At 44.1% G+C, this 14795-nt stretch overlaps 2 protein-coding genes across 5 annotated transcripts in view; both read left to right on the forward strand.

Moving 5' to 3' along the window:
- Positions 1-14795, forward strand: part of LOC137423903 (uncharacterized) — a 36563-nt gene that overhangs the window by 4754 nt on the left and 17014 nt on the right. The window contains exon 1 of one of the 4 annotated variants that reach the window (XM_078774958.1): positions 13800-13924. The exons of the other annotated variants lie outside the window; for them this stretch is intronic. Within the exon in view, the coding sequence (XP_078631084.1) occupies positions 13897-13924 (28 nt within the window). The 5' untranslated portion in view covers positions 13800-13896. Of the gene's footprint in view, positions 1-13799; positions 13925-14795 lie in introns of those variants that run through there. 4 annotated transcript variants of the gene reach the window in all.
- On the forward strand, positions 5933-9828 carry LOC144891102 (uncharacterized). The gene is made up of 3 exons (XM_078773489.1): positions 5933-5940; positions 8843-9778; positions 9816-9828. The coding sequence occupies exons 1-3, from the start codon at positions 5933-5935 to the stop codon at positions 9826-9828; spliced, it is 957 nt and encodes a 318-aa protein (XP_078629615.1).

The raw sequence follows: 14795 nt of genomic DNA on the forward strand, positions 1-14795 counted from the left end.
AAATTATTTGACAGAAACTTTGTATTAAAACGTGGAGAGTCATTGGTTGGACTGTTGAATGACAGTACAAATGTCTCTGATGACTTTCCTTTCCTAATGCCTTTGAATGACGCCTTGAAAACAGCTCTCGAACAATATCACTCCTGCTTCGTAAACTTTGCACAAACAACCTTTGCAGTTTTAAAGAAAGAACATCTGTTTTGCGTGTTCGACTCACATTCCAGAAGTAGCACTGGAACACAAGTATGTGATGGACGATCCATATTGATGAAATACACAAGTCTGCAAGAAGTTTACGAACACTGCTTGAGGCTAGCGGCATCAATGAACACAGCAGAGAACACACCATTTGAAGTGACAGGAATGGATGGTGTAGTTGCCTGTGAGGACACTGTAGATACAGTGAGACCCTCTGCACCAAATGAAATTGATGTTTTCATCGTAAAAATTGACCACGCAATACTCTTTTCATCCGCTTAGTACAGAAGTTTGTACAAATTTGTGTGCCAAACTTGGTCTCGGGAAAATATGCCAACAATATTCCTCACAAACCAATGGCACTGCTACAATAGGTGATCCATGTAAAACCAAAGCTTTTAAAATGGACGGTAATTGCTTCTTCAGGGCCTTGTCCTATTCCATATCTGGCACAGAAGAAAATCATAGAAAGATTCGTCTGGCAATTGTAAAACATCTTTTCGACCACCACTGTGCTTTCAAGCCATTTTTAAGGGAAGGATTTTCATCAGTTCCTCAGTACATCCAATCATCTCAAATGAAATATGTTCAAACATGGGCGACTGAGTTGGAAATTCTAGCTGCATCTGACCTGCTACAAACTGACATATTTACATTTTCAACAAGATGGTTGAGATATTCAGGATCACAGGTGCACCCAAATGATTTTCATTCAAGAGGAGGTATATACTTGAAGCACCTCCACCAGAACCATTATGAAATTGTTGAATGTGTAAAATTGTCTGCAGAAAGTGAAAGACATTGCACAGGTATCAATTGTGGAAGTCCAATTCCATCACTCAAATTTGGAACCGACATGGATAAACATGAAGTGTTAAGTGGGAGTGAGATCTCATTAACATGCAACAGTATGGATCAAATGTTCACGCTTGGTGGTAAAGGGAAAAAATGGAAAGGACTGCGGCAAAAAAATCAGAGAAATTTCGTCAAAAGCAGAAAAGAACAAAAAGTAAACTTTCTGTTAATAAACCGATGAGAAACCCATATGTTGACAACAATCTCTATAGGCAGACAAAGAAAGCATACACACAAGACAGATATGAAAATGATTCAAATGACAAAGCCAGAAGAAAAGCACATAGTAGGCTGAAATATGAAAATGATAAAGAGCATCAGGAAACTAGGAATAGAGCTATCAAGACAAAGTATAAACATGACGAGGGCCACAAGGAGTCGGTGAAGGCGTATAGCAAGACAAAGTATAAACATGACGAGGGCCACAAGGAGTCGGTGAAGGCGTATAGCAAGACAAAGTATAAACATGATGAGGGCCACAGGGAGTCGGTGAAGGCATGTAGTAAGACAAAGTATTCCAAAATTGAATGCCATCGGGAAGATGCAAGAGCTCGTAGCGTAAATAAATACAAAAGTAGCAATGTACACAGAGAAACCTTGAAACAACGAAATGTTGAGGCTAGATGTAAAAAACAAACCAAAAATAAGGAAATGACAAACATTATAGCAAAGTTCAAGGAAAAGGTTTCTCATGGACCAAATCATATCTGTTGCGTGTGCCATCAGCGTTTTTGAAAAAATCAAGTATTGACTTGTAGCAGAGAATCCTATGAACAAAAGGGCTTGCTGGTAAAAGCAATGTCTAAAAAGTGCATTACCGAGACATATTTCCATGAGTGTTCTACAAGTTCTTCTGAAGAGTGTCCTCTGAAAAGAACCCCTTTGTCAAAACTATGGATTTGTTTCACTGGCCACCGGAAAATTCTGTGTGGAGAGCTGCCAGCCGACGCCGTTGCTAATAATTTGCATTTGGAGCCGATTCCTGAAGAACTTCAATGTCTTAATTCATTAGAGCAGTATCTCATGGCATTGCATATTCCATTTGCAAAATTGAGTGGGCTTCCTCAAGGTGGACAGTATGGAGTCCATGGGCCAGTTGTATATGCGTTCCCTCCGATATAGAGAAATCCACAAGTGTTTTACCTCAGGCTGAATCAGATGATCAGATCATAAGGGTGAAGCTAAAGAGAAGAATCTCCTACAAGGGACATCATCTTTATAAATTTGTCAATTCAGCTCATGTCAAAAATGCCCTCAAGTTTCTAGCTGCCAACACCAAGTGGTATGGTGATGTTAAATTCAACAAACACTGGGTTAATTCTCTCCCTAATGTTGTTGAAGAAAACGAAGACGAAATAAACGACATGGACAGAGATGACACATTGCCTGATTTGACAGAAACCGAGATCTCTGAAAACAAAACCCGAGAGCCTGACTTGGAAGACCATGGAATGTACATGGACAGTTGCCCTCAATCGGTAGATATCGGACAGGAAGTTCTTGATCACCATTTTGACGATATCCTTTGTATCGCTCCTGCTGAAGGCAATAATCCAGTTAAGCTGTTAATGGATGAGAGCAATGAAGCGAAATCATTTCCCGTTTTGTTTCCAACTGGTGGACCAACATACCATGACGACCGTGAAGCAAAAATAACTATTGCTCGTTATTTGCATACACGCCTAATGCTAGTTGACAGTAGATTTGCACAGAACACAGATTATATTTTCTATGCACAGTACCTGTCAGAAGTGTACCAAGTGTTGTCCAGTGTTTCCATTGCTTTAAGGAAAAGCGACTTGAATGCATTTGCTAAAGGTAGTAAAGTCACAGCCCAAAAACTAATGGACAGAAACACATTGGCAGACATGCTGAAATGTGATGAAGGTTACAAATATCTGAAGCCTATCAGAGGAACACCGGCCTTCTGGCAAGTATCCCAAAAGGATTTATTTGCAATGTTCAGACAACTAGGAAAACCCACATGGTTCTGCTCATTTTCATCAGGTGACATGAGATGGACAGAGATTATTGAAGCAATTCTCCAAGAAGAGGGAGACTCTCGCAATGCAAATGACTTAGACTGGTCTGAAAAATGCTTCATCCTCAAAAGGCATCCCATAACAGCTGCAAGAATGTTTGATCACAAGTTCCGTAGCTTTTTGAAAGACGTCATGTCACAAGCCAAACCTATCGGTAAGATCAAGGACTATTTCTATAGAATTGAGTTTCAACAGCGTGGTTCTCCTCATACGCACTGTTTGTTTTGGGTTGAGGATGCACCTACACTTGACAAAGACTCAGATGAGGCAGTTGTATCTTTTATTGATCAGTACATCACCTGCGAGATGCCATTAAATGACGACGAATTACATGAAATTGTCAATGCTGTTCAAAAGCATAGTTCTAAGCACTCCAAATCTTGCAGAAAAAGGGAACGGTTGGGTTTGAGGGTTCCATTTCCCACGTCCACCATCAAACACGACTTTTATTTCTAGGAATGACGATGTGGAAAGTCAAGCCATTGACAAATTGCATGTGCAGCCTGACAAACAACCAAATCATATGACGAAAGAGGAAGCCAAACAGTTATTGATGAAAATTTGGAATGCTCTTCAAGACACTGAGAACAACTTTGACCATGCCAATGCTATGTTTGCCCATGTTGGGATAAATCAGGATTTGTTTCAAGAAGCATATGAAATACTAAACAAGAAGACAAATGTCGTGTTGCAACGTAATCCAAAGGATGTTTGGGTCAACCAATACAATGCTCATCTCCTCCACTGTTGGAATGCCAATATGGACCTCCAATATGTTGCAGACGCATACTCTTGCATTGTTTATATTATCTCATATATTTCAAAGACTGAGAGAGAAATGGGGGCTGTTACTCGAGCACGCTCGAAAAGAGGCATTGAATGGAAACGAAGATGCTAAGCAAACTCTGAAGAAATTAGGTGCTATTTATCTCCACAACAGAGAGGTTAGTGCTCAAGAAGCCGTTTTCAGAGTGTGCAACTTACGATTAAAAGAATCATCAAGAAAGGTGCAGTTTGTTCCTACAGGAGACAATCCAATAAAAATGAGTCTGCCATTTGATGTTTTAAAGAAGAGAAGCAAAGGCAAAGATTTGGATGCTGACCAGATATGGATGACAAGTCTTCCTGATCGTTATCAAAATAGACCAGATCAAGAACTATTTGACGAAATGTGCCTTGCCTCTTTCTGTTCAGAATTTAGAGTCCTCTCAAAATCTGAGGTATCCAATGTAATGGACGTAAACCGAAAAAGTCAAATTTACAGATTACAAAATGGATTAGGACATATACAGAGACGGACACGAACACAACCTGCAGTCATTAGATATCCAAGATTCTCACCAACAAAAGTCAGAGAAGTATTATCAGAGCTTGCTGCAGCTATTTCTGCCATATCGATTGGAGAGTCATTCAAAGCCTGACAAATATGAAAATTTCAAAATTTCTATCAAATTGGAGCTGTGAAATGTGGGAAAAACGAAGTTGAACCAGTGAAATACATAGTGGAGAGAAACAAAGCGAAGTTTGAACTTGATGCCGATTCAATGGATAAAGCATAAGAGATATTTCAGAAATGTGGTCCATTGGGTGATGCATGGGCACAAATATGCACAGAGACTGAGGTTGAACGGTTAACCTGTTTGGAAAACCAAAAAAGAGAAAACTGCAGATCCACAAGAGGATAGTGACATACCAGACGTATTAAAGGAAGAAAAGAAATCATGCAGCATTGAAATCCACCAATGTATTGTGAAAAAAGATTTCAGTTTCTCTATGTGTGGATAACCATCGATTCTACTGTGTGTTTGCAGTTTCTCCATGTGTGGATAACCAACGATTCTACTGTGTGTTTGCAGTTTCTCTATGTGTAGATAACCAACGATTCTCGTGTGTGTTTGCAGTTTCTCTATGTGTGGATAACCAACGATTCTACTGTGTGTTTGCAGTTTCTCTATGTGTGGATAACCAACGATTCTAGTGTGTGTTTGCAGTTTCTTTATGTGTGGATAACCAACGATTCTAGTGTGTGTTTGCAGTTTCTCTATGTGTGGATATCCAACGATTCTCGTGTGTGTTTGCAGTTTCTCTATGTGTGGATAACCAACGATTCTACTGTGTGTTTGCAGTTTCTCCATGTGTGGATAACCAACGATTCTAGTGTGTGTTTGCAGTTTCTCTATGTGTGGATAACCAACGATTCTAGTGAGTGTTCGCAGTTTCTCTATGTGTAGATAACCAACGATTCTCGTGTGTGTTCGCAGTTTCTCTATGTGTAGATAACCACCGATTCTAGTGGATGTTTGCAGTTTTTCTATGTGTGGATAACCACCCATTCTTGTGGGTGTTTGCAGTTTGATATGGTTATTATGAATGTAGATAATGACGATGATGCATGGTTTGCAGTTTCTGCATGTGTTGATAACCAGCGTTGCTCGTTGGTGTTTCCAGTTTCCCCACGTTTGGATAACCAGCGTTGCTCGTGGCTGTTTGCAGTTTCCCCACCTGTGGATAACCAGCGTTTCTCGTGAGTTACCTGAATTAGCCATTAAAGTTTGTATACCATCTTAACTCAGCTATGCAATCGCTACATTTGTAAACATTGGTTGCAATGATCTTCTTTTGGGTTATCAAAAAATCCCATCCCAACTTTCATCGAGAATTTTTGCATTTATAAAGCAGTTAGACTCTTTTCAAGAGCAAAGGAATTGTTTCCAAAATGATGGACTGATGCTAAATATAAATGTTATGCATTGGGAATTGAGGAGGCAATTTGGGATTTTTAGGCTGGAGGAGGGAAAGCTATCAAGGAAGGAACTCATGATGTTATTGTGATTGGTATGGCCAGGTAGGAAAATGAAATTTCAGGAAGGGAGAAATTAAATATATTTTAAACAAATGCCAAGAGGTTAAGTAATTTGAAAGAGCTTGAGGCCAATGTAGTGGTGATGACTATGATAATGATAATATGAAAAGAATAATCCATGCTAATATGAAAATAAAGATGTTGACATTTATCATTGTTTGCTAATCTATCTATAATTCCAGTAATCTCTGTGTGTATGTGTGTGTGTCTGTGTGTGTGTTTGTCTGTGACCGCTGTTTCTCGACAACCACGGGTCCGATCTAATTGAAACTTGCCAGATATATTGCTGGGGACCTGAGGATGTGCCTTTTCAAGGTTTCATATTAATCGGAGAAGTAGTTACCGAGCTATGGCGATTTATTTACCAAACTAATCACAGAACAGGTTGCGGGGTAGGCCAGCCAATCACAGAACACGTTGTTGCGTAGGCGTGGCCGATGTGAGAGCGCGTGCGCCATTACGGATAGTAATTCAATTAAAAACATAAAAACATTGTCCCAATTCAGTCAGAGCGAAGGGCGTTGTTTTTTTTGTTTTTTTTCCCCACGCACGATCACGCGAAAGCGAAGAGCGTTTTATTTTTCCCCTAAAATTCAGTCGCCGGACGGTGAAAGTTTTTTTTTTTGGGCAGCTACTGGCAGCCACGTACGGCCAATCACAGGACACGTTGTTGTGTCGACGTGCCATGTTGTTTTCCCTCGCGGTTTGGAATGTTTTTCCTTTTCATTTTTTTTTCTCTTCTCTTTCTACTTTTCCTTGCGATTAAATTGCAAAAAGCCAAAATACGTTGGCGCTAATTGAATAATTGGGCATTAACACTAAATGGCGAATAATCGTAACTGCGATATGCGAACTTCCGGACAGTGAAGACTTCACTTCCGGCCTTACGAAAGTGCCGACTAACTGTCTCGATTGTATCTTACCACTGTCTTATTGTTAGATCTATCTATTCTATCTTATCTATATTATACTTACCGTCTATATACTTACTGTCTATCTTATAGATAGATTGTAGATAAAGACAATGCCCCAATCGAGTCGTCGTTTACGAGAACGAAGGAACGAAGCTGCACGTCGTGCACGCGCAATGGAATCTGACGAAGAACGAGCTGCTCGCTTGACACGCGACGTTACGCGCGTGACAAGGCGTCGTGCAGCTGAAACGGATGAAGAACGGACTGCTCGCTTGGCAGACAACACTGGACGCGTGACAAGGCGTCGTGCAGCTGAAACGGATGAAGAACGGACTGCTCGCTTGGCAGACAACACTGGACGCGAGGCAAGGTGTCGTGCAGAAGAAACGGATGAAGAATGGACTGCTCGCTTGGCAGACAACACTGGACGCATGACAAGGCGTCGTGCAGAAGAAACGGATGAAGAACGCGCTGCTCGCTTGACACGCGACGTTACGCGCGTGACAAGGCGTCGTGCAGCTGAAACGGATGAAGAACGGACTGCTCGCTTGGCAGACAACACTGGACGCATGACAAGGCATCGTGCAGAAGAAACGGATGAAGAACGGACTGCTCGCTTGGCAGACAACGCTGGACGCATGACAAGGCGTCGTGCAGAAGAAACGGATGAGGAACGGACTTGCTCGCTTGGCAGACAACACTGGACGCGTGACAAGGTGTCGTGCAGAAGAAACGGATGAAGAACGGACAGCCCGCTTCGCAGACAACACTGAACGCGAGGCAAGGCGTCGTGCAGAAGAAATCCCTCACCAGCGAGAAGACCGGCAAGTAAGGGATGCCCTGCGCCATCAGGATGTACACCGTGTGAGACTAGAGCAGGCTCACCATGACAATCGCAACCTTGCTCGATACGATGATACCGATTTCTTCCGAGAGGTACTTCATGGTGAGTACAGGCACGCGTTGAGCAGGACCTCAATATTTCAATGCACTAAATGCTCGCATTGTGCTGCTTTGGTGTGGAATGAGGAGAGAAGAGGATTTTGCTGCAACCACGGCAAGGTCGATCTTATGCATGATCCTACGAATCCAAAACCCGGTTCAATTCCATCACAACCTCCAGATGCTATTAAAAACCTTTTCCTTAACCAGGACTTTGTGAAGCACGCGAAACAGTACAACAACGCGCTGGCAATGGCAAGTATCGGTGTCCGAGAGATACGTATGCCTGGCTTCAATCCTGGAGTGCGCATACAAGGTAAGGTTTACCATTACATTGGTGCTCCTCTTGCCGATCTGGGTTGTACCCCACGCTTTGCTCAGATCTACTTTCACGATCCAGCCCATGAGCTGGATTATCGTCGTGCCCACACCTCGAACAGTGGCCTGAATGAGCAGTTTTTGCTAAGAGCACAACAGGCCATTCATGAGTGCAACCCATACGTCCAGCAATTCAAATCAGCCATTGAGTATGTGGTTCATAATGATAGCGCCAATGAACTGAATATTGTGTTAACAGGTCGCACGCGGCGCCGAGACCTTCATCATGGTACCGTCAACCTTCCCTCACCAGACAGCGATGTGGCTGTCATTGCTCCAGGGGCAATGACAACAGAGCAGTTTGGAAGGCTGGCAGTCGCTGTTCACCTCAGAGGAGGAGGTTTACAGACAATAGACGCCATGCATCCCGCGTATGACCCACTATCATACATACTTCTGCTACTCTGCGGCTCTCAGGGGTACCACACTGAGTTGGCAGGGACAACGCCAACAACTTTCTACCGCTACCATCTACAAGTACGTGATCCTACTCATCACTTCAATCTACTGCTTCGTGGTGGAAAGTTGACACAGCAGTACGTATGCGACATGATGGCAAAAATTGAGTCACACCGTCTCAATTGGATTAGCTGCAACCAGAAGTCAATTAAGGCAGAAAAGTATAAGATCATCGTTGATGCGTTGAACAGTGATGCTGAGGTGCTACCTGGACGCCTCACCATTCTGCCACCGTCAATTTATGGGTCGCCACGTTGGTATGCCAAAGAGTTTCAGGATGCAATGGCTTTAGTCCGAGTCAAGGGAAAACCAGACTTTTTCCTAACATTCACCTGCAACCCAAAGTGGCCAGAAATTAAAGAATCGCTTTTTGAGGGTCAGCCACCCAATGCAAGACCTGATATCATCGCCCGGGTGTTTCATATGAAGGTGGAAGCACTCCTCGCAGACATCCTCAAGCATGACATCTTGGGGCATGTGGACGCTTACGTGATGGTGAAGGAAACGCAAAAGCGTCACCTTCCCCATATACACATGCTCCTGACCGTGTTACCTCGCGACAAGCCCAGAACACCAGCAGATGTCGATCGCGTGGTCTCTGCTGAGATTCCTGACAGACTCACAAATCCGGAACTACACCGTATCGTGACATCACACATGATTCACGGCCCATGTGGGGAATGGAACATCTTGAGCCCTTGCATGGCAGACCGGAAGTGCACAAAGGACTATCCCAAAGCCCTACGACAAACGACAAGCTTCTCTGATGACTCCTATCCCCTGTACAGAAGACGGGCAGAAGCAGCACCTGGTGATCCCATCATGAAGACAATACGAGGCGGTGCTAACGTATTAGTTAACAATGCATGGGTTGTGCCTTACAATCCATATATTGTCCTCAGGTACGATGCTCACATCAACCTTGAGATCGTCTGTGCTGTCACCAGTGTCAAGTACCTGTACAAATACCTTGAAAAGGGCCCGGACCAGTGCCTGGTCAGACTAGAGCCTCATGAGAGGATGCGAGAGGCATTACGACATGATGAAGTGGCACGCTACGAACTAGGGCGTTACATCACCGCATCTGAGGGATACTGGCGCATATACGATTTCCCCATTCAAAGCAAGTACCCACCAGTCGAGATGCTGGCACTCCATCTACAGGATGAGCAGGTGATCACGTTCAATGACGAAGGTGCCGTACAGAACGTGGCAGAGTCAGGACCCCCTGCAACAACCCTCACCGCCTTTTTCGAAGCCATGAATCTCCATCCACACATGCGTCATGTTCTATATCCAGATGTATTCCAACACTTCACCTACTTGAGGAAAAGGTTTCAATTGCGGAAGAGAAGGCTGAGTTTCCAGGATAACCGTAAGGCTGATACGGTTGGGCGGCTCCCCATTATTTCCGTCAACTCACATAATGCCGAGTTGTACTATCTCCGCATGCTACTGTACCGCGTGCCTGGCCCCACATGCTTTCAGGATCTCCGTCGTGTTGGTGGTAGGGTCATGGAGACCTATCTGGCAGCCTGCATTGCATATGGCATCGTTGACAATGACCAGGAGGTGGATTCTGTTATGGAAGAGGCTGCAAATATTGCATTTGGCCCTGCAGTCCGCGAAGTATTTGCCAACATGCTCATATTCGTTCTCAGAGGCAACCACGTGCAGTTCTGGGAAAGGCACAAGTATGTGCTGTGCGAGGACTTCATGCGTGCAGCAGGTGTGAATGAACCAAATGGACGCATTGTGAGTGAAGTGCTACTAGAGCTGAGGAACAAAGTTGAGTGCCACGGCTTTTCGCTCAGTAAGACCTTTGGCCTTCCTGAGCCTGAACCAGTTCATTTCCAGTCTCGCATTCCGCGTGTCATCGAGCACGAAACAGTGCACAATATAGGAGAACTTGAGGCTCACATCGCTCAAACAGAGTGCCTTCTTAATGACGAGCAGCGCGTTGTTGTCGATAAAGTGATGAGGAGTGTGGAACACGGACATGGCTGCATGATTGCAGTTGATGCAAGTGGTGGGACTGGGAAAACATTCACATTGTCTCATATACTCAACAAAGTGCGAGCAATGGGCAAAGTGGCTCTTGCAACTGCTGCAAGTGGTATTGCAGCTACTCTGCTGCCTAAAGGGGCCACCTTCCATAGTAGGACCAAGTGTCCTCTCATTCTCACTGATGAGTCCACTTGCAACATCAGTGAAAATGACACCACTGCAGCACTCATACGCATGACTAATCTAATGGTGGTGGATGAGGTTTCAATGATGGATCGTCGCGCATTGGAGGCAGCAGATCGAACATTCCAGTGGCTTCGGGGCTCAGAGGAACCATTTGGCGGCATCACAATGGTTTTCAGTGGTGACTGGAGGCAGATCCTTACTGTTGTGCCACACGGTAGCCGTATTGACATAGTTGGAAGGTGCTTCAAGAGCTCATACCTGTGGAGAAAAGTGCAGATACTTCGTCTCAGAGTAAACATGAGGATCATGCAGGGTGCTGGAGAACAACAGGACGAATCTGATTTTGCAAAATTCCTGCTGGATCTGGGTGAAGGGAAGATTCCTGTCAATCCAGAAGAGGGTGAATTTGCTATTGAGCTCAGGGAACCGCTCATTCTTCCAGGTGAAAAACTTCAGGATATTGTCACTTGGGTGTACGAAGACTTGCATAACAACATTAGCAACCCCAAGTGGCTATGCGAGCGTGTTATACTATGTCCGACCAATTCCGAAGTCGATCAGGTAAATGACTACATGACGACCATATTTCCAGGGGAGGAACATGTTTGCTGTAGCGTCGATACAGCGGAATCTGAGGGTGATCATTTGTATCCGCCTGAGTTCCTGAACACCCTCTGTCCATCTGGTATGCCTCCACATCGAATCTCTCTCAAGGTGGGTATGGTAATCATGCTGCTGCGAAACTTCGACCAGCAAAGCGGGCACTGCAATGGCTCAAGGTACATCATACTTCAGATCCTTCCAAATCTGTTGGTTGCAAAATCTGTGATGGGTGTCAATTCTGGACGCACATTGCTCATTCCACGCATAACCTTGAGTCCATCTGACAACATGTTCCCGTTCACTCTGCGGCGTCGGCAGTTTCCGGTACGACCCTGCTTTGCCATGACTGTGAATAAATCCCAAGGACAGTCGCTACACCATGTTGGGATCTTCTGCACAAGAGACTTCTTCAGCCATGGTCAGTTCTACGTGGCGGCCAGTAGGGTTGGCAGATCCAGCAGCCTCCGCATTCTTGCCCTGGATGAGGAAACAAAGAAGAAGCGCCGTTTCCTCAGCAATGTTGTTTATGAAGAGGTGCTAATGAGATAAAGGTGTGTACAATGTACATGTAGACAATTTTTATTATTATTTATTTATTGAAGAAAAATTGTTTCGAAAAGAATTCATCAAAAAAAATGCACAACTTTTTTTGGCAGTCGTACACCATGTTAGGATCTCCTGGAGAAGTGCCGTTTCCTCAGCAATGTTGTTTATGAAGAGCTGCTAACGAGATACAGGTGTGTACATGTGGACACTTTTTATTATTTATTTATTGATTGAAGAAAAATTGTTTCGAAAAGAATTCATCAAAAAAAGTGCACATTCTTTTGGCAGTCGCTACACCATGTTGGGATCTTCTGCCCAAGAGACTTCTTCAGCCATTGTCAGTTCTACGTGGCGGCCTGTAGGGTTGGCAGATCCAGCAGCCTCCGCATTCTTGCCCAGAACGAGGAAACAAAGAAGAAGCGCCGTTTCCTCAGCAATGTTGTTTATGAAGAGGTGCTAACGAGATAAAGGTGTGTACAATGTACATGTAGACAATTTTTATTATTATTTATTTATTGAAGAAAAATTGTTTCGAAAAGAATTCATCAAAAAAAGTGCACAACTTTTTTTGGCAGTCGTACACCATGTTAGGATCTCCTGGAGAAGTGCCGTTTCCTCAGCAATGTTGTTTATGAAGAGCTGCTAACGACATACAGGTGTGTACATGTGGACAATTATTATTATTTATTTATTGATTGAAGAAAAATTGTTTCGAAAAGAATTCATCAAAAAAAGTGCACAACTTCTTTTGGCAGTCGCTACACCATGTTGGGATCTTCTGCCCAAGAGACTTCTTCAGCCATTGTCAGTTCTACGTGGCGGCCTGTAGGGTTGGCAGATCCAGCAGCCTCCGCATTCTTGCCCAGGACGAGGAAACAAAGAAGAAGCGCCGTTTCCTCTGCAATGTTGTTTATGAAGAGGTGCTAACGACATAAAGGTGTGTACAATGTACATGTAGACAATTTTTTTTATTAATTGTTTATTGAAGAAAAATTGTTTCGAAAAGAATTCATCAAAAAAAGTGCACAACTTCTTTTTTGTTTCCAAATGTCGAAACGGTGTGGCCTTTGGAAGTGTTTAGGAATTCAGCTCTACTCAACATGCTTGCCAACGAAATACATCTCAATTTGGTGGTATGCTTTGCAAACCTTTTTTTTTTTAAACTATTTTAAAACTAAAACAATTCAAACATGGAATACATACTGACACTGCACTTTCAGGTCTCCTACAAATCCTACCCTGTCGCCTCACCGTGGCGTAGGAGTGGCAATGGTCAATGGCATCGAATGTCATGGCTAGCAAAGACAGGGAGGTAAACTTGATTAAAATTTGGGAATTTTTTTTTTTTTTTTTTTTTTGGCAAGGAACGGGCACCCACGTACGGCCACGTCCTAGTTCTCTTAATTTCCATAGTTGACAGAAATGCCGAAGACAAAAACTTCAAAGAAGCAGGAAGCATTAAAGCTATGGAGAGAGAAACAGGCGTCGAAGCTGGCCAGCGTCGAAACTGGCCAACGTCCCACCTCTGCCGGCCAACGTCCCACCTCTGCCGGCCAACGTCCCACCTCTGCCGGCCAACGTCCCACCTCTGCCGGCCAACGTCCCACCTCTGCCGGCCAACGTCCCACCTCTGCCGGCCAACGTCCCACCTCTGCCGGCCAACGTCCCACCTCTGCCGGCCAACGTCCCACCTCTGCCGGCCAACGTCCCACCTCTGCCGGCCAACGTCCCACCTCTGCCGGCCAACGTCCCACCTCTGCCGGCCAACGTCCCACCTCTGCAGGCCCACGTCCCACCTCTGCCGGCCCACGTCCCACGTCTGCCGGCCCACCTCTCACCTCTGCCGGCCCACCTCTCACCTCTGCCAGCCCACGTCCCACCTTTGCCGGGCAACCACCAACCTATGCAAGGAAAATTTGCACCTGTGCCAGGTCTGTGTGCCAGGTAGTCAAATTATTTGACAGAAACTTTGTATTAAAACGTGGTCATTGGTTGGACTGTTGAATGACAGTACAAATGTCTCTGATGACTTTCCTTTCCTAATGCCTTTGAATGACGCCTTGAAAACAGCTCTCGAACAATATCACTCCTGCTTCGTAAACTTTGCACAAACAACCTTTGCAGTTTTAAAGAAAGAACATCTGTTTTGCGTGTTCGACTCACATTCCAGAAGTAGCACTGGAACACAAGTATGTGATGGACGATCCATATTGATGAAATACACAAGTCTGCAAGAAGTTTACGAACACTGCTTGAGGCTAGCGGCATCAATGAACACAGCAGAGAACACACCATTTGAAGTGACAGGAATGGATGGTGTAGTTGCCTGTGAGGACACTGTAGATACAGTGAGACCCTCTGCACCAAATGAAATTGATGTTTTCATCGTAAAAATTGACCACGCAATACTCTTTTCATCCGCTTAGTACAGAAGTTTGTACAAATTTGTGTGCCAAACTTGGTCTCGGGAAAATATGCCAACAATATTCCTCACAAACCAATGGCACTGCTACAATAGGTGATCCATGTAAAACCAAAGCTATAAAAATGGACGGTAATTGCTTCTTCAGGGCCTTGTCCTATTCCATATCTGGCACAGAAGAAAATCATAGAAAGATTCGTCTGGCAATTGTAAAACATCTTTTCGACCACCACTGTGCTTTCAAGCCATTTTTAAGGGAAGGATTTTCATCAGTTCCTCAGTACATCCAATCATCTCAAATGAAATATGTTCAAACATGGGCGACTGAGTTGGAAATTCTAGCTGCATCTGACCTGCTACAAACTGACATATTTACATTT

The sequence above is a fragment of the Myxine glutinosa genome, chromosome 3 (genome assembly GCF_964187855.1).
Source record: "Myxine glutinosa chromosome 3, kmMyxGlut1.1, whole genome shotgun sequence".
Classification (NCBI taxonomy): Eukaryota; Metazoa; Chordata; class Myxini; order Myxiniformes; family Myxinidae; genus Myxine; species Myxine glutinosa.